We start from the raw sequence: 18,755 nt of genomic DNA, 5'->3' as shown, positions 1-18,755 counted from the left end.
CCGTTGCTTTTGGTGTTTTAGACATGAAGTCCTTGCCCATGCCTATGTCCTGAATGGTACTACCTAGATTTTCTTCTAGGGTTTTTATGGTATTAGGTCTAACATTTAAGTCTCTAATCCATCTTGAATTAATCTTCGTATAAGGAGTAAGGAAAGGATCCAGTTTCAGCTAGGAAGATTTTATCTGCATTTTAATGATGGACTGTAGAAGAAATAAGACCAGGTCTGGGCCATGTTAGGAGTGTGGTGGCAGAGGATCTGGATAGCCTGGGAAAATATGCCAGCTCTGTTACTCTTCTTTCTTCCTAAGCATTTTAATCTCGGCTGCTGTCCCAGAACCCTCAGACACCTGGACTGCAAGAAAATTAAGACTTGGTGATGTTCACAAATGGCCCTTTTGTGAACCGGCTTTCTACACCACCCTTTAATGCAACAATGGGATGAAGAGATGAAGACTTCTAGCAGGCTACCTCAGAAAGGTTGCTGACCAAAGGCTGTGTGGACCAAAAAGTGATAACACCACCCTGGATGACAGGACGTTTACCTAAGGAATTACCCTCTCTCAATTCTTCCCAGGTGTGTGTAGTATAGATTAAATAAGGCGGTTGTATGGCAACATAGACATTATTAGAAACATTCTTCTTGAACTTTGACAACAAAGCAGTAGATGTGTATCTACTACAGAGTCGTTAGTGGAAAAAAAAGTACGTTTGAAATCATCAATTGGTATTCATTTAAAACAGTAATGGTCTTACTGAAGCTAAATTTATTACATGCTGTGTTTGGAAGTAATTTCTTTACCACTGTATAGAAACCTTCGCAGCTGTTCTTTTTTTGTTGTGTTGTTGACATTCAGTAGCAAATTACAAGAATCTCTGATGAAGATTCCTTACAGCTAGACATGTTCTTATTTTGAATTCGGACTCAGTGTCAATGATCTCACTACTTTATCTCCAATTTTCCCAAATAGATGGGTAAATTGTAAGTGGAAGCTAATTTATCTTCAAAAGTTTGAAGGGCAGGATAGACACTGTCTAATTTGGAAATATTAAGAATATAATTCTTAGAGAATATAAACAAATAGTCCTTGATTTCCCATAATTTTTCATAGGCTAGCCTAAAAAATTCTTTCTTGCTTACTTTTTAAATTATTTAGCTCTAACAATTTCTACTTTGCAAATTTTGCAGAAATAACATCAAACGGAGTAGAAAATAAAGCTATTATAGGGTAGAGAAGGATTACCTGACTTAGAGCACAGGGAAAGAACGCCATCTTCATTTCCACTAAAAATTGAATATTTCAGGCTGTCCTGAACTGAGTCAGGAGCAAAAGCTTTTACAGTCACAATAGAAGTACCTGCAAAAATTAGGTAAAGAAAGAACTCCATTAGGATTTAAAAAATTTCATGGAAACACAAGAGAAAATACTGGTTATTTATTATTTGCCTACTATGTTTTCACTTGTTCATTCATTCAACAATAGCTTATTGTCTTCGATGAGTCAGATCCCATGCTAGGTGCTGGGGATATACTAGCAAACAAGATAGAAAACATCTCTGTCCTCATGGTGGTTATTAACTGGTATAAGGAGACATACAATAAACCATTAAAACATACATAATCATAGAAAAGTTTTCAACTGTGCCAGGGCCCTAGAAAGAGAAAAATAAGGTTACTTGATATAAGGTACTTCTTTTTCAGGGGAAGCACCAGACTTTAGAGAGGTCTGGGGACAGTGAAGGATAAGAAGCCATAGAAACAGCTGGAGGAAGAGGATTTTGGGAAAAGGAGCCACCACCACAAAGGCTGTGGGCTAGGAAAGGACTTGGTTGGGTAAAGCACAACGAGTAGGGGAAGAGGCAGAAGGTGGAGATGGCAGGATAAGCAAGGGTCAGATTCTTGTAAGTGCAAAGGGAAGTCATGGAAGCATTTTAAGGAGTAGAGTAAAACATGATTTACTTTTTAAAAATATCATACTAAGTGCTGTGAGAACAGAGACGAGAGGGGTAAGAATGGAGCAGAGAGGCCAATTAAGATAATACTGCAATAGTCCAAGCAAGAGATAATGACCTAGGACTGTGGGATGGAAGATGGAAAGACATGGACAGATTAAAGACATTTGACACACTGCCCCAAAACATTGGAGCTAGGAGTGGGAAAGGAAGCTATAGGAGCATAAAGAGAAGAAATATTCCCTCAACCAGCTTCTGATCTAGCTGTCGGTAAAAGCAACCCAACTAGAAAGTAACCAACAACTTAACTGCAAGACACGAATTCATTCAAGATTTGTTCAGATAGAGCAGGGGCAAAGAGATAACTTTAAGGAAGAAACAGAAACAGTTAGGTATAGGAATTGGAAAGACAAAAGAGAAGGAAGTCCTTTTAAGTTATGGGAACAGACTAAACACCAACATGAAAGAAGAATTAGCAAGGACTGATAGAGGCAAGAAGGCAATCCTTGTAATTAGATATAGAACCAAATAAGGCAGGAGTAGGGAATAAATTTAAATAGGAAGTATAAATACAATGTGAAGAAGGGTAAGAGAGGTAGGCAAGAGAATGGGAGAGCTTGAGAGCCAAGGAGATAAGTGTGGCTTTATGTGAAGAATCAGCTAATTTTTCTGTCAAGGGCCAGATATTAATTATTTTAGGCTTTACAGGTCACAGTCCTGTTGCAAATACTCAAATCTGTTATTGTAGTATGAAAGTAGTCACAGACAATGCAGAACCAAGGGAGTGTGGCTGTGTTTCAATAAAACTTTATTTACAAAAACAAGTGGATGAGCAGATCCTTGCTTTATGTGATGGGAAGCAATGAAGAAATGCAAAGTTCTTGAGGAAACTGATAAACTAAGAGAAGATGCTGAGTGCCTTTAAGGCAAACTGGGTAGGGCAGCTGTCTATATGGGAAGCTCTGGGGAAAAAAGTCATCTACAGCAGCTGGAAGGGTCCAAGGATTCATTTGGTCTCCAAGTCAGTACTTTGATGTCCTTGTAATATTTTATGCCCTTTGCTGCTCATCTATCCTAGTTGTCTATGTGTCACCCTCCTAGGATTGCCTGCCTTGTTTTGTAAAAGTATTTTTTTTACTTAATTTCATTTACGTGAAATTTACATGCAATAATCTGTACATATTTTAAATATATAGTTCTATGAATCTTGAAAATTATATATACCTGTGTAATCAGTATCATAAGCATAGAATATTTTCTATGATCAGTATCATGATCATAGCATATGTTCAACACCTCAAAATGTTTTCTTATGCCCATTTCACTTTTCTTTCACTTTGGGCTCCAAGAAATCACCAATCTGCTTTCTATAAATTAGTTCTGCCTCTTAAATTTCATACACTTGTGAATTACACAATAACTGATTTCTTTTGCTCAGTATAATTTTTTGAGAATCAAGCATGTTATGTATAAAAATTCATGCAATTGTTATTGCACAGTAGTATTATTTTAAATGGAAAACCACAATTTCTTTTTCATTTACCTTAGGATGGGCATTTGAATTGTTTCCAGTTTTTGGCTATTATGGAAAAAACTGCTATGAACATTCATACACAAGTGTGTGTGTGGACCCATGTTTTCGCTGATCAAGGGTAAATACCTATGGTAAGTATACATTTAACTTTATAAGAAAATGCAAAACTATTTTTCCAAAGTAGTTGTATCATTTTACATTTCTGCTAACAACATATGAGAATTGCAGTTGCTCTACTAATATGGTTTGGCTTTGTGTCCCCACCCAAATCTCATCTCAGATTGTAATCCTCATAATCTTCACATGTCAAAGGAGGCACCAGGTGGGAGGTGATGGGATCATGGGATCATGCTGTTCTTGTGATAGTGACTGAGTTCTCATGAGATCTGATGGTTTTATAAGGCAATTTTCCCTGCTCTTACTCGCTGTCTCTCACTTACTGCCATGTAAGGCGTGCCTCTTCCCCTTCCGCCATGATTATGTTTCCTGAGGCCTCCCCAGCCATGCAGAACTGTCAGTAAATTAAACCTCTTTTCTTTGTAAGTTACCCAGTCATGGGTAGTATCTTTATAGCAGTGTGAGAATGGACTGATACATCCACATTGACTGGTATTATCAATCTTTTAAATTGTAGCCATCTTAGTGGATATGTAGCAGTATCTTACAGTGGTTTTAATTTAATTTCTCTGATGTCTGATGATATTGAGCAATTTTTTCATGTGCTTATTGGCCACTTCCACCCCTCTTTTTAATTCATCTTTGGTCCTTGGCCTCCTGTTTTCTACTCACCTACCATTTCTCAGAAACTTCCTCATAGTTCCACTTTTACACTGTTGGTAAAAATGTAAACTAGTACAACCACTATGGAAAACAGTGTGCAGATTCCTTAAAGAAGATCCAGCAATCCCACCTCTGGATATCTACCCGGAGGAAAAGAAGTCATTACACAAAAAAGACACCTGCATATGCATGTTTAGGGCAGCACAATTCACAATTGCAAAAATATGGAACCAGCCCAAATGCCCACCAATCATCAAGTAGATTAAGAAAATGTGATACACACACACACACACACACACACACACACACACACCATAGAATACTACTCAGCCATAAAGAGGAATGAAATAATGGCATTCACAGCAACCTGGATGGAATTGGAGACTACTATTCTAAGTGAAGTAACTCAGGAATGGAAAACCAAACATTCTATGTTCTCATTCATATGTGGGAGCTAAACTATGAGGACGCAAAGGCATAAAAATGATAAAATGAACTTTGCAGACTTGGGGGAAAAGATGGGGAAGTGAGGGATAAAAGACTATACAATAGGTACTATATACACTGCTTGGGTGATGGGTGCACCAAAATCTCAGAAATCACCGCTAAATAACTTATTCATGTAACCAAACACCACCTGTTCCCCCCAAAACCTACTGAAATAAAAATTTAAACTTAAAAGAAACAAAAAGCCAAATATGTATATACAGAAAAAATATTATGTGTATATATATATATTCTAAAAAATAAATGAAAGATGCTTCCTCATAGTTCCTTTACTGGCCTTAGTCCTCTGATATTAGGCCTGCAACTTATGGCATCTATTTTACACTCCCAATCTTGCAATGACTCTGCTTCTTCACTTACTGTCATCCTGCCCCATAGGATGACACATACTGGTAAAAGTATGCACACTGTCCTGACTGGGGAGAGATGGCTAGGGGGCAAGGCTATAGCAGTCTACCCTGCTGCTGGGTGCACAGTAACAGAGGCCATGTATAAGACAGTGGTAACAAGTCACAAGAGGAAAGTAAGAGGAAACATTTAAAAGGAACAGGAGCTGACATGGTGTCAGAGATGAGTATGGAGCAGGGCTCATCATCCCATATGCATTTGGGTAAAAGCAAGAAGCAGGAACAAATGAAGGGGTCAAATGGTGGAGGAGGCCAGAAAATGTCTCAGACAGTCACTGTCAGCCTATTGCTGCTAGCAGGGAAAGGAGACTTCAGGATCCTGAAGATTCTGAGGTTTTCAAGAGAAGCTCAAAATTTTATATATTTATTTTTATTTGAAATCTTTCAATTTCTAAGTGTTGGAAAATAATTTAATGTATGCGGAAAACCCCACTATATTGGTTGAACAAAACACAGCTGTGGTCTGACTCCAGTTCTGAGTTTTCTTGTTTACCATCTCTGATAGAGAAGATAAATGTCTCCTCTTTTGTTACTAGCCCTTTTGGTACTTAGATTGTGCTACTAATTTGCCATCTAAGGACTTGTACTGAACATAGTCGAAGACTGATCTCATTTGCCTGCTTAAATTGGACTAAGTTCCATGACAGCAGAGATTTTCTATGTGTTTGTATTGTATATACTTTATAACTCTATATTAGTTTTGCTTTGAAAATGTCATATACTTGTGTATCTTACGGTACCTGGCATATTTTGCTCAGTATAATTTTTCAAGAATAAAACATGTTTTTTTGTGTATCAAGTTTATTTCTTTGTATGAAGTAGATGCTTAATGAATACGGGAAGAAAGGAGGTTACAAAGGGAGACAGAGGAGAAAGGACACTGATGTTTTCTAGCCTGAGAGATTAGAAGAATCCTGGTCTCTGCCTACAGGATCACTGTAAGCCAACAGCAATTTTTTTAACTGATTTTTTTTTTCAAATAACTCACTGCTATAATACCACATTTGATAGTGAGATTTGCAGTAGTTAGAAAAAACAAACAAACAAAACAACAAAACACCACCTACTCAAGATCTTTGCTGAGCCATCTCATTGAACCCTCATACACAAGACCCAGAGACCACAGTTTGCAACCCATCTTGCTGGACGTAATAACAAAAATGACTGCTAAACCAAGCCAAATTGGTATTTTTTCTGGATATGTAAAAGGATTTTACTGAAAAGAACAGAAAAAAGAGAAGGTTCTGGAACAAACTGTAGTTTTCCCTAGAATTCTTTCAATGCTTAACACTCAAAAATGCAGTGATCACTATAAATATTAAAGGAAATAAGTATGTGATATTGCCTGCAAAACTGAAACTTCAGTGAAAGCTCAGTTTAAAAAAAGGCATATAACAGAATTTGTTAAGGAAAAAGAGCAAGAAAACTCAACTAAATATATTACTCTCTTTACAAACATTATGTTTAACATAAACTGTAACAAAGTTTAAAAATTATTTGTCAGGATTTCCAAATGGTTATTCTTTTCAAGCCAGTTATGAAGTCATTTAGTACCAAAGTAATGAATTATAATCAATCATGGTGGAATCAAGTTACTACACATACTGAGAACTCTTTCAAATTGCATCATAATCTGATGCTTATTTTATTGCATTTTGAGAGACATATTGCTAATATAAAAATGTCTTACATTTTAGGTAGGAATATGCCTGTACAGCAGTACAATAGGTTTTATCCCCACTGCTCAAAGTTCTGTGCTTCCGGGTACAATTTATTTCCTAAACACAGGAAATTTTATTTCAACTGGCTTGTCATATAAGTCTTAAGAATGGCAGTAAGATAAGAAACAGCTATGCCAACAAAAGAAACAATCTTGCTGACAGCCTTATTTTTCATGGGTTAGAATGCGTATCATATGCCCAATTACGAAAGAAAACACAGTGACTGCTTGCATAGAAAAGAATAAAGATGAGTACAGAATTGCAAAAAAGAGTTATACATGGCCTCTCTCATAAAGGAACAATCCTATTTTTATTACAGATCAAATTTTCATAATATCAAATGGAATTGTAACACAAAAGAATTTCATTCAATGAAAATACTTCAAACTAAACACTGAAGTCAGCAAGAAGCTGCAAATGTTTTATATGTTCTTCCTTTGGCAAAGTCCAAACTGGGGATTCTCTTGAAAAAAGAGAAAATAACGAAAGGGACTAGAATCCTTCTAGGCATCTGCTTACTGTGAAAATTTTAAATAAAAGTCTATCTCTAGGCATATGGATGAAACTTAATATTCATTTCACAACATCAAGGTAGGAAGAAGCTATGAAAACCAACACTGTACCTTCAATTCGAATGAGTTAAGTGAAACATACAGAATAATTTACCTTTTACATTTTCAAGCTTTTATAAATTTTACTTCAAGTCTAACACCATATTTAAAAAGTGTAAAACATTTAATGTTCTTGGTTTTTTCTTCTTACAAAAATAGAGTTTTAAAACTCTGACCACTCACAGCAGCAATTTAAAAGCATAATCAGATAACAATTAATGTTATATGACTGTAAAATCAATAATTATAAAATATTTAGGTAATTATGAAAACATTGTATGCATAGAAGTGCATGAGTAAATAATTCTAGAGTTTTATGTTTGTTATTCTTAAGCAATGCCACATTTTCTTATTGATGACTGACTTGAGAGAAACAGATTTTCAAACATTTGGATGATTTTGAATTATCTGTTATCACTTAAGTGTCCAACCATTGAAACTAAACATGTTGCAACTACTTAAGAAAAGTCTGGAGTGACATTAGCAAGATGGCAAAATGGGAAACCCCAGACCTTGCTGCGCAAAGGCACTAACTTAACAAGAACATATGTTCCAAAAAGCTTTCAAGAGAACTGCAAAAGCAGTTAAGAAGTCATGGGACACCAGGCAAGCTCAAAACCAAGAACAGTCACCGTAGACATTGCATTTAACCCCCAGTGGACCCTCCCCCAAGCCAGCAACAGTGCAAATGGGAATAAACACACAACTTGCGTCTTCTCCACTAGGATGGAAAGAGAAGGGTAGAATATACATCCAACTTTATAGCTTTTGAGGGGACTGCCTGTGGAGATAGTTTCTGTGTTAACTTGGCTCAGAATACTGATGGGGAGCCAGCATACTTTGGATGCTTGAGGGTTGCTGAGAACAAAAGAGAACTCAGTGACTTACCGCAGTGTCAGAGAATGTGAAGTACTGCAGATCAATACCTGAGAGAGCAACAGACTACAAGACCCTCAAAAAGAAACTGGCAAACCTCTCTAATTGGATAGTCACGTACATAAGCCCAGTGAAGATTCATCTCCAGAGAAGGTTTAGGAGGCCCCCAGAATCTGCAGCCAGGCCAATTGGTGAAGATCTTCCTATGCACAAATCCAGTCTGTAAAGACTAGAGAGGTGTTGATTTTTTTCAACTACACAAATCACACCAAAAAAAAAAGAAAAAAAGAAAAAAAAAGAAGGAATATGAAGAAATAAAACATGGCTAAATCAATAGAATAAAACAAATCTCCAGGTGCTGACCTGAAGAAACAGATCTATACATTACTTAACAAAGAATTCAGGGCTGGGTGCAGTGGTTCACGCCTGTAATCCTAGCACTTCAGGAGGCCAAGGCAGGTGGATCACCTGAGGTCAGGAGTTCAAGACCAGCCTGGCCAACATGCCATAACCCTGTCTCTACCAAAAATAAAAGACATTAGCTAGGTGTGGTGGCAGGCGCCTGTAATCCTAGCTACTCAGGAGGCTGAGGCAGGAGAATCACTTGAACCCAGGAGGCAGAGGCTGCAGTGAGCCAAGATTACACCACTGCACTCCAGCCTGGGCAACAGAGCAAGACTCCATCACAAAAAAAAAAAAAAAGAATTTAAAATAATTATAAAGAAACTCAATGCACTATAAGAGAACACAAACAGATAATCAAATGAAATCAGGAAAGCTGCATGAACAAAGAGAGAATATCAATAAAGAGATAGAAACTAATAATAGTAAAAAAAAAAAAAAAAAAAAAAAAAAAAAAAAAAAAACAGAAAATCCGGAGCTGAAGAATAAAATAACTGAATTGAAAAATTCACCAGAGGGACTTAACAGAAGTCTTGATCAAACAGAAGCATCAGTGAACTTGAAGACAGATCATTTGGAATTATCAAGTTAGAGGAACAACAACACCAAAAAAAAAAATGAAGAAAAGTGAAGAAAGCCTAAGGAACTCATGGGACATCATTAAGTGGACCAATGTATTCACTATGAAAGCTTCAGAAGGAGAAGAGGAAAACAAAGGAAAATGTGTAAAGAGCTTATCTGAAGAAACAATGGCCAAAAAGTCCCCAAATCTGAGGAAAAACAGACATCCATATTCATGATACTCAAAGAACTACACATAGGATAAATCCAAAGAAGTCTACATGAAAACACATTAAAATCCAATTGTATATGTCAAAGATAAAGAGAAAATCTTAACAAAAAAAAAGAGAGAGAGAAAACATGACTCATCCTAAACAAGGGAGCTCCCATAAGATTAAGTGGATTTCTCAGGAGAGACAGTAGAGATCAGAAGGGAGTAGGATGATGTACTCAAAGGGCTGAAAGTAAGAAAATTGCCAACCAAGAATATCATGTCTTCTAAAACTGTCCTTCATAAATGAAGGAGAGAGGACTTTCCTAGATAAACAAAAGTTGAGGGATTTCAAGTCTGCTAAACCTGCCTTACAAGATATGGGAAAGTGAGTCCTTCAAGTTGAAACAAAGAGACACTAGACAGCAAATGAAAACACACACAAAAAAATACAGCACTTGTAAAGATAAATATAATATGGCAATAGTGATGAAAAATCACTTTTATTCTGGTATAGAATTTAAAAGATAAAAGAATAAAAATATAACTACTAACTAGGTTAATGGATATGAAATATAGAAGATGTAATCTTTAACATTGATAATATAGAATGTGTTGGGGGATGTAACAGAGCAGAGTTTTTTGTATGTAATTGAGCTTGAGCTGTTATAAGTATAAAGCAAATTGCTATTAATATGATATTTTATATAGCCTCCATAGTAACCACAAAGAAAATACGTATAGAAGAAACACAAAAGGAAATAAAAAAAATCAAGGTATGTTGCTACAAAAAAATTAACAAAACTCAAAGGAAGGTAGCAAGAAAAGAAACAAGTGAAAAATAAGATCCAACTATATGCTGTCTATTAGAGACTCACTTTACAGAGAAGAACACACAAATAGGCTGAAAGTGAAAGGATAAAAATATTCCATACAAATACTATCCAAAAGAGTGTAGGGATGGCCATACTTTTATTAGGAAAATTGGCTTTAAGTTAAAACTATCACAAGATGTAAATAAGAACATTATATAATAATAAAAGTCCATTCAACCACAATGGAATGAAACTCAAAATCATTAGCAAAAGGAAAACTAATAAATTCTCAAGTATCTGGAGATTAAACAACACATTCTTGAACTACTGGTACATCAAAAGGAAATAAAAGAAAATTTAGAAAATATATTGAGATAAAACAGAAACAAAACATACCAAAAATTATGGGATGCAACGATAGTAATACTAAGAGGAAAGTTAATAGTGGTAAACGCTTACATTATAAAGACGAAAGATCTCAAATTAACAATCTAACATTACAACACAAGGAACCGTAGAAAGAAAAAACTTAACCCAAAGTTAGTAGAAGGAAGGAAATAATAAACACTAAAGCAGAAATATATGAAACAATAGAAAAACAATAGAAAAAAATCAATGAAACTAAGTTATTTTTTCAAAAGGTTAACAAAATTGGCAAAGCCTTAGCTAGACTAATGAGACAGAGACAGAAAAGAGAGAGAAAATGAATCAGAAATTAAAGAGGAGACATTACAACCAATGTCACAGAAATCCAAAGGGATCATAAGAGACTAATTTGAACAATTATACAGCAACAAATTAGATAACCTAGATGAAATGGATAAATTTCTGGAAATATATAGCCTACCAAGACTGAATCATGAATAAATAGAAAATCTCAAGAAACCTTTAATAAGTAAGATGATTGAGTCAATCAGCAAAACCTCCCAACAAAGAAAACTCCAGGACCAGATGGCATCACTGGAGAATTCTAACAAACATTTAAAGAATTAATGCCAATTCTTCTTAAACTCTTTCAAGAAATTGAAGAAGAGAGAATACTTTGAAACTCATATTATGAGGCCAGCATTACTCTCACTCCAAAGTCAGACAAAGATACTAAAAGGAATGAAAATTTTCTTCAGACCAATCTCCCTGATAAATATGTATGCAAAATTTATCAACAAAATACTAGCAAGCATAATTCAACAGCACATTAAAAGGATTATATACCATGACCAAGTGGGGTTTGTCCCTGGGATGCAAGAATTGTTCAACATACAAAAACAAATTAATGTGATACACCACATTAACAGAACAAAAAATAAAAATTACATGATCATCTCAGTAGATGCAGAAAAGCATATAACAAAATTCAACATGCTTTCATGGTAAAACTCAAAACAAATTAGGAATGGAAGGAAATTATTTCAACATAATAAAGGCCATATATAAAATCCCACAGCTAACACAACACACAACAGTGAAAACCAAAAGCATTTATGCTAAAATCAGGAACAAGACAAGAATGCTCACTTTTTTTTTTTTTTTTTTTTTTTAAGATGGAGTCTTGCTCTGTCACCCAGGCTAGAGTGCAATGGCACGATCTCGGCTCACTGCAACCTCCGCCTCCCAGGTTCAAGCGATTCTCCCTCCTCAGCCACCTGAGTAGTTAGGATTACAGGCATCTACCATCATACCCAGCTAGTTTTTGTATTTTTGTAGAGACAATGTTTCACCATGTTGGCCAGGTTGGTCTTGAACTCCTGACCTCAGGTGATCCACCCACCTCGGCCTCCTAAAGTGCTGGAATTATAGGCGTGAGCCGCACGCCCAGTCAGAATGCCCACTATTACCACTTCTATTTAACACAGTAATACAAGTCCTGGCCTCAGCAATTAGATAAGAGAAAGAAGAAGAAGAAAAAAAAGCATGCAAACTAAAGAAAAAGTAAAATTATCTGTGCAGACAACATAGTCCTATATGTGAAAAACCCTAACGATTCCACAGGAAAAACTAATAAACAAATTCAGCAAAGTTGCAGAATAAAAAATCAATATGCAAATATTAGTTGTATTTCTACCCAGTAATAATAAGCAATCTGAAAAGAAAATTAGAAAAACAATACCATTTACATCATCAAACAGAATAAAATACTTAAGAATAAACTTAATCAAGGAGGTAAAATATTTATACATTGAAAATTTCAAAACATTACTGAAGGAAATCAAATAAGTCACAAATAAATGGAAAACCATCTCATGTTTATGAAGTGGAAAACAATATTGTTAAAGTGTCCATAGTACCAAAAGGAATCTACAGATTCAATTCAATCCCTACCAAATCTCCAATGTCATTTTTTGTAGAGTTCGTACAAGTTAACCTAAAATAAATATGGAATGTCAAAGGACCCTGAATAGTCAAAATAATCTTGAGAAAGTAAAACAAAGCTAGAGGCCTCACACTTCCTGACTTCGAAACACTTTACAAAGCTACACCAATCGAAATGTATGATATTGGAATAAATACTTTCCCAGACAAACAAAAGCTGAGGGATTTCATCAACACCAGACCTGTCCTAGAAGAAACCCTACATGGAGTATTTCAATCAGAAAGAAAAGGACATTAATGAGCAATAAGAAATCATCTGAAGGTACAAAACCCACTGGTAATAGTACATAGAAAAACACAGAATATTATAACGCCATAACTGTGGTGTGTGAACTATTATTGTTCTAAGTAGAAAGACTACACAATGAACCAACCAAAAATAATAACTACAACAACTTTTCAAGACACAGACAAGACATGGTACAATAAGATATAAATAGAAACAACAAAAAGTTGAAAAGCGAGGGAACAAAATTAAGGTATAGTCTTTTTTAAAATTTTTTGATAAGGAGTCTTGCTCTGTCACTCAGCTTAGAGTGCAGTGGTATGATCTCAGCTCACTGCAACCTCCGCCTCCCAGGTTCAAGTGATTCTTGTACCTCTGCTTTCCGAGTAGCTGAGATTATAGGTGTATGCACCATGCCTGGCTAATTTTTGTATTTCTTTAAGTAGAGATGGGGTTTCATCATGTTGGCCAGGCTGGTCATGAATTCCTGACAAGTGATCCACCTGCCTCAGCCTCCTGACATCCTGGGATTACAGGTGTGAGCCACAGCACTGCCTAAAGTGTAGTCTTTTTTAGTTTTCTCTTTATTTGGTTGATTGTTTGTTTATTCATTTGGTGCCAAGTTATCATCAGTTTAAAATAATAGGTTACGAGATATTATTTGCAAGCCTCATGGTAATCTCAAATCAATAAATATACAATGAATACAAAAAAGCAAGAAATTAAAACACAACCAAAGAAAACCACTTTCACTAAAAGGAAGTCAGGAAATAAGAAAAAGGGAAGGGAAGACCCTAAGACAATCAGAAAACAAATAACAAAATAACAGTATGCTCCTGAATGACCAGTGATTCAATGGAAAAATTTAAAAGAAAATTTAAAAATGTAATGAAACAAATGATAACGGAAAGACAAAATACCAAATCCTGTGGGATACAGCAAAAGTAATACAAAGAGGAACGTTTATAGCTGTAAGTGCCTACATCAAAAAAGTAGAAAAATGTCAAATAAACAATCTAACAATGCATCTTAAAAAATTAAAATAGCAAGAGCAAAACAAACTCAAAATCAGTAGAATAAAAGAAATAACAAAGATCAGAGCGGAAATAAATGAAACTTAAACGAAGAAAACAATACAAAAGATCAATGAAACCAAAAGTTGGTTTTTTTGAAAAGATAAAATCAACAAACCTTTAGCCAGACTCAGAAAAAAAGGGAGAAGACCTAAATAAATAAAATCAAAGGTGAAAAAGAAGGCATTTTGACAGATATTACAGAAATTTAAAGGATGATTAGTGGCTAGTATGAACAGTTATACACCAATAAATTAGAAAACATAGAATACATGGATAAATTCATAGACACATATAACCTACCAAGACTGAACTATGAAGAAATCCAAAGCCTGAACAGACCAATAACATGTAATGAGACAAAAGCTGTAATAAAAAGTCTCTCAGCAAAGAAAATCCCAGGACCTGATGACTTTACTGCTGTATTTTACCAAACATTTACAGAAGAACTAACACCTGTCCCACTCAAACCATTTCAAAAAATAGAGCAAGAGGGAATACTACCAAACTCATTCTACCAGGTCATTGTTATCTTCACACCAAAATCAGACTAAGAGACATCAAAAAAAGAGAAAAGTAACGGCCATATCTCTGATGAAGACTGATGCAAAAATCCTCAACAAAATACGAGCAAACCAATTCAACAACAAATTAGAAAGATCATTCATCATGACCAAGTGGAATTCATTCCAGGGATGCAAGGATGGTTCAACTTACATAAACCAATCAATGTGATACATCATGTCAACAAAATAAGGGACCATATGATTATTTCAAGTCATGCTGAAAAAGCATTTGATGAAATTCAACATCCCTTCATGATAAATACCTTCAACAAACTGGGTATAGAAGAAACATACCTCAGCAAAACAGAGAAACCAGAAAAGAGAAAGAAATGAAGGACATCCAAATTGGAAATGAAGAAGTCAAATTATTCTTGTTTGCAGATGATCTGATCTTATATTTGGAAAAACCTAAAGACTCCTCCAAAAAACTATTAGAACTGATAAACAAATTCAGTAAAGTTGCAGGATACAAAATCAACATACAAAAATTCATGGCATATTGCCATGCCAGCAGCAAACAATCTGAAAAAAGAAACAAGAAAGTAATCTCACTTACAATAGCTACAAATAAAATAAAATAAAATAAAATACCTAGGAATTAACTTAACCAAATAAGTGAAAGACTTCTGCAGCAAAAACTATAAAACACTGATGAAAGGAATTGAGGAGGCTTCACAAAAAAGAAAAAGATATTCCATGTTCATGGATTGGAAGAATCAATATTCTTAAAATGTCCATACTACCAAAAGCAACCTACAGATTCAATGCAATCTCTACCAAAATACCAATGACATTCTTCACAGAAATAGAGAGAAAAAATCTAAAATCTATATGAAATTACAAAAGACCCATAATAGTCAAAGCTATCCTGAGCAAAAACAACAAAATGAAGGGAATCACATTACCTGGCTTCAAATTATACTACAGAACTATAGTAACAAAACAGCATGGTTCTGGCATAAAAACAAACACATAAACCAATGAAACAGAATAGAGAATCCAGAAACAAATCCAGAAATCGACAGTAAACTCATTTTTCACAAAGGTGCCAAGAACATACACTGGGGAAAGAACAGTCTCTTCAATAAATGGTGCTGGGGTAACTGGATATCCATGTGCAAAACAATAAAACTAGACCCCTATGTCTCACCACATACAAAAATTAAATCAAAATGGGATAAAGATTTAAACTTAAGACCTCAAACTATAAAACTACTAAAAGAAAACACTGGGGAAACTAGGAAATTGGAATAGGAGTAGATGTCTTTAGTGCCCCACAAACACAGGCAACCAAAGCAAAAAAAGAAAAATGAGATCGTATCAAGTTAAAAATCTTCCGCACAGCAAAGAAAACAATCAGAAAAGTGAAGAGACAACCCACAGGAAGGGAGAAAATACTTGCAAACTATCTATCTGACAAGGGATTAATAACCAGAATGTATAAGAAACTCAAACAACTCTTTGGAAGAAAATCTAATCATCCAATTAAAAAATGGGCAAAACACCCAAATAGACATCTCTCAAAAGAAGACAAACAAATGGCAAACAGTTAAAAGAAAAGGTGCTCAACACCATTGATTATCACAGAAATGCAAATCAGAAAACTACAGCAAAATATCATCTCACCTCATTTAAAATGGTTTATATCCAAAAGACAGGAAAAAACAAACGCTAGTGAGGATGTTGAGAAAGGGGAATCCTTATATGCTGTTGGTGGGAATGTAAGTTAGATCAACCACTACAAATAAATAACAGTGTGGAGGTTCCTCAAAAAACTAAAATTAGAGCTATCATGTGATCCAGCAATCACACTGTTAGGTATATACTCAAAAGAGAAAAATCAGTATTATTGAAGAGATATCTGCACTCCCATGTTTATTGCAGCACTGTTCACAATAGCCAAGATTTGGAAGCAACCTAAGCGTCCATCAACAGGTGAATGGATAAAGAAAATGTGATACACATACACAATAGAGTAACATTCAGCCATAAAAATGAATGAGACCCAGTCATTTGCAACAACATGGATGGAACTGGAGGTCATTATGTTAAGTGAAATAAGCCAGGCACTGACAGAAAAACTTCACATTTTCTCACCTATTTGTGGGGACTAAAAATTATAATAATTGAACTAATGGAAATAGAAGAAGGATGGTTACCAGAAGCTGGGAAGGGTAATGGGAGGTTAGAGGGGAAATGGGAATGGTTAATGGGTATAAAAATATAGTTAGATAGAATGAATAAGGTCTAGTATTTGATAGCACAATAGGGTTCCTACCACCAACAATAATTTATTTTACATGTAAAATTAGCTAAGAGTATAACTAGATTGTTTGCAACACAAAGAAAGGATACATGCTTGAGGAGATGGATACTCCATTTAGCCTGATGTGATTATCACACATCGCATGTCTGTATCAAAATATCTCATCTACCCTATAAATATATATACCTATTATATACCTGCAGAAATTAAACATTAAAATTTTTTAAAATGTAAAAAAACAAATTTTCTACAATAAAAAAATGAAAGTTTCTTGTAAATTTTCCAGTGCTATAAATCACAAATACTGAAACCTCCTCCTACTTTCAGAAACAGAACAAAACAACCCTCTGATTCCTCAGGGTTCTTCAAGCTATTGCCACTTTCCTTTCTTTCCCTTCATAGGAAAATCTTGTGAAATATAAACTGATGTCTCTGTCTGATTTCAGTGACTGATTTCACTTTTTCTCTCTGCACTTCACTATATTCTGGCTTTTAAAATAAATCTCTATTGAATCTCCCAAAATCTCAATTCCCTCCCAAGTTGTTCCATTTAGCTATGAGGAATTCCTGTAAGAAGCCACAGTTGACTCCAGAATTCACATTGGAAAACCTGGGCTGCTGGTATCTATTCTTGGCCCAAATCCTGAACAACTTCAACAGAGCAAATTTACTCCTCAGAACTTCCTCTCTAGACTCTCCAAGCACCTTATTTTGCTTTTAGTGCCATTCCTTTATTGCCTTATTCTCTATATTTAATACATGGACTTGTTATTTCAGACATGCCTTCCTTTCTCCTATGTTCATACCTCCCGATACCAAGATGGTAACCCCAAAACATCTCAGGTAATGCTCTTCCCAACTCAACCAAGCCCAGGACTCACTGAGCTGTAGTCCCACTACCAGCAGGTGGCAGCCCACTACCTCACTTACTTCTGCTTTGGGGACAGGCCCCCAAATGAACCAGTAGCCATTTTTCAGTCTCTATCTTACCTAGCCCCTGCTCTATATTAAATATGGTTGAACGCCCCATTTCTTAAATGTGCCACTTTCTTGTTTCTCTAACACCATCCTCCTGGATATTGTCACTACCACCCTAGCCCTCCATCTCAATCTCCTTTTTAGATACATTATTTCATCAACTCCTTAAAATATTGACATTGCGTTAGATTTTTTTCTCAGGCCTCCCTCTATCTTCACCTTTGGATGCACATTGGAATCACATGGGAGCTTCTACAAATAAACAATGTGTGGTCTACCTTCAACGATTACCATTTAACTGGATGCAGGAAAGGGGTGGATGACTAGGTATTAGAATTTTTTCTTTTTTTTCTTTTTTCTGAGATGGAGTTTCACTCTTGTTGCCCAGGCTGGAGTGCAATGGCGCAATCTTGGCTCACTGCAACCTCCACCTCCCGGGTTCATGCGATTCTCCTGCCTCAGCTTCCTGAGTAGCTGGGATTACAGGCACGTGTCACCATGCCTGGCTAATTATTTGTATTTTTAGTAGAGATAGAGTTTCTCCATGTTGGTCAGGCTGGTCTCAAACTTCTGAGCTCAGGTGATCCACCCACCCCCACCTCCCAAAGTGCTGGGATTACAGGCGTGAGCCACTGCACCCGGCTGGTATTAGTAATTTTTTAAAGCTCCCCTGGTATCTCTATGTGTAGTCCTGGTTAAGAACCTCCGGTATAAATAACCCCCAGGCCTCATTGAGGTTGCCTTGGAAACACTTGAGAAGCACATTCCCTCTTGTCATCCCTCACTGCTGTGGCTTTCTTCAGGCCTGGGTCATTAGCACGTAAATCACCACAGTATCCTCCTAACTCATCTCTCTCCTCCAGGCTACCCTCCACACAGCTTCCAAAGTGAGATTTCTA

The 18,755-nt window shown here is 35.8% G+C and overlaps 1 protein-coding gene across 1 annotated transcript in view; it reads right to left on the bottom strand.

The window, feature by feature from the left end:
• The window catches only part of DCHS2 (dachsous cadherin-related 2), a 169,550-nt gene that overhangs the window by 42,248 nt on the left and 108,547 nt on the right, over positions 1 to 18,755 (bottom strand). The window contains 1 exon segment of the mRNA XM_017871086.1: positions 1,244 to 1,357. Within this exon segment, the coding sequence (XP_017726575.1) occupies positions 1,244 to 1,357 (114 nt within the window).

The sequence above is a fragment of the Rhinopithecus bieti genome, unplaced genomic scaffold (genome assembly GCF_001698545.2).
Source record: "Rhinopithecus bieti isolate Rb0 unplaced genomic scaffold, ASM169854v2 scaffold_3878, whole genome shotgun sequence".
In the NCBI taxonomy this organism is placed as follows: Eukaryota; Metazoa; Chordata; class Mammalia; order Primates; family Cercopithecidae; genus Rhinopithecus; species Rhinopithecus bieti.
The sequence above is the reverse complement of the archived record's forward strand: the minus strand, read 5'-3'. Positions and strand labels throughout refer to the sequence as shown.